Source organism: Actinia tenebrosa, unplaced genomic scaffold, assembly GCF_029948245.1.
Source record: "Actinia tenebrosa isolate PJP-AT-01 unplaced genomic scaffold, QUT_ActTen_1.0 PGA_scaffold2__45_contigs__length_23673736, whole genome shotgun sequence".
NCBI classification, from domain to species: domain Eukaryota; kingdom Metazoa; phylum Cnidaria; class Anthozoa; order Actiniaria; family Actiniidae; genus Actinia; species Actinia tenebrosa.
The window spans coordinates 1,306,898-1,308,694 of record NW_028292579.1 but is presented as its reverse complement, the minus strand read 5'-3'; the positions used below and the strand labels follow the sequence as shown (position 1 = coordinate 1,308,694).

At 43.7% G+C, this 1,797-nt stretch overlaps 1 protein-coding gene across 1 annotated transcript; it reads right to left on the bottom strand.

Annotated features, from left to right (window-relative positions):
- Positions 1-229: 229 nt before the first annotated feature.
- LOC148908946 (uncharacterized) lies at positions 230-1,478 on the bottom strand. Its single transcript, XM_089033644.1, has 2 exons — positions 309-1,478; positions 230-259 (listed from the first exon to the last, which is right to left on the bottom strand). Exons 1-2 carry the CDS (start codon positions 1,476-1,478, stop codon positions 230-232), a joined length of 1,200 nt encoding a protein of 399 aa, XP_088889770.1.
- Positions 1,479-1,797: the final 319 nt, after the last annotated feature.

Sequence of the window (1,797 nt, the reverse complement as noted above, 5' to 3'; positions counted from 1 at the left end):
ACTCCTTGTTTCTCGAGCTGTTCTAGCTTTTCTTTCACTTTTGGCAGTAATGGTATAGCTACTCTTCTTGGTGTGGTAACCGCATATGGTGTGGCATTATCTACTAGCTCAATATGGTATTTGCTCTCAATCTTCCCCAGACCTTTGAACAAATTTGGGTGTTTCTGGTACACCTCTTGGCTGTAGCCACGTGGCATAGCTGTTGCTTTTACTGGCTGTACTAACTTGACTAGACCCAAAGCTTCGATTGCAGGTCGTCCTAAGAGGGGTTGCTTAAGATCACTCACTATGTGAACGTCTTGTTTTACTTTCTTGTCTCCTACTTCTAGTGTTGCGGCAAGGGTGCCACACACCTTGAGGGGCAGCTCTCCTGGACCTTTCAACGTTACGACGCTCTGTCTCAGTCTCCCTGGAATTTTCCTTTGGGTGGACAACGGTACTACTGTCACATCAGCGCCCGTGTCAATCTTGAAGTTTATTTCTATTCCATTTACAACAACCTTACTCCAAGGGTCGTTTTTACTCTTTTCAACTTGACCAACGGTTATGTTTCCAAGGAATGGATCAAAGGGCTCTAATTCTTCTTTAGCCAGTTCTGGTTCTGTATCTTCTCTGACTGACTCCTTCTCTGTTGTTACAGCTCTGACATGCTTTTCTGATCTACATACAGCTTTAAAGTGTCCAATTTTCTTGCATTCGTGGCAAACTACTCCCTGAGCTGGGCATTTACTTTGTGGGTGGCTTGGTGATTTTCCACACCTGCCACAACTTTCTTGTTGGCTCTTATTCTGCTCTTTTGTCTTTTCTCGAGGCTTCTGTTTGTTTTGAGGCTTCCACTTACGGGATTTGCCTGTGAGTGCATTTACCTGGCTGGGTTTGTCACTGTTAGGGTCTTGAAAACCTCTTACTACTTGTTGCTGCCGTTTTACTTGCTCACTCTGTCGGGCGGCATCGATTGCCTTGTTCAGAGACAATTCAGCATCTAACTGGAGTTTCTCTGACAGCCTACTATCTAAAAGTCCGACCACAATGCGATCCCTGAGCATTTGATCGTGCAATTCACCGAACTGACAGTGTTTGGCAAGAGCATATAAATCAGTTATGAAACTTTCTACTGACTCACCCACCTCTTGTTTTCGATTATTGAATTTTGCTCTCTCAAATATCGTATTTCTTCGTTTTACAAAGTGTTCCTCAAATTTCTCGCGAACTGGTTTATACTTCTTCTCCTCCTCGGTCAAGGTGAGTGTAGCGAGAATATCGTCGCTTTTATCGCCCATACAGTAAATTAGCATGTTTACTTGGCTTTCTTCGTCGCTTGATGCAAGCCCAGAGGCAATTCTGAACCTCTCGAATCTTCTAATCCACTTTGGCCAATCGGCTGGTTGCGAAAAATCGAAGTTTTCCGGTGGTGAAATCTGGAATGTTGACATACGTGGGTTTTGAACGATGGCTGCCTCAGCGCTCGTTTCTGGCATTTTTTCCTAGTTCTTTGAACTAATCTTGTGGAAAAAACTTGATCAACACTTAGATTGATTCTATCCCTTAAATTCTGACACCATGTAACGTTAGGATGGCACATTAAACAGTGAAACTGGACGGATGTAACTTTCTTTATTATGGCTGTGGGACAACCATGTTGCAGCCATTCTACCTCGCATCTGTTTCCACAGGGAACCCATATACAATCTTGTGAACCACAGGGAACCCATTATACTACAGAATCGACTCACCGGCTGCCACCATGTAAAATGTATACAGTGTAGGGGTTAAACACACACGTCTCAACTTCATATG

Bases quoted from the DNA above. Each gene is read 5' to 3' on its own strand.
- LOC148908946 (XM_089033644.1), bottom strand. From the start codon at position 1,478: ATGCCAGAAACGAGCGCTGAGGCAGCCATCGTTCAAAACCCACGTATG. The intron at 260-308 runs GTAAAACAAGAC...AACCCCTCTTAG, and splicing joins TAGAAGTAGGAGACAAGAAA to GACGACCTGCAATCGAAGCT.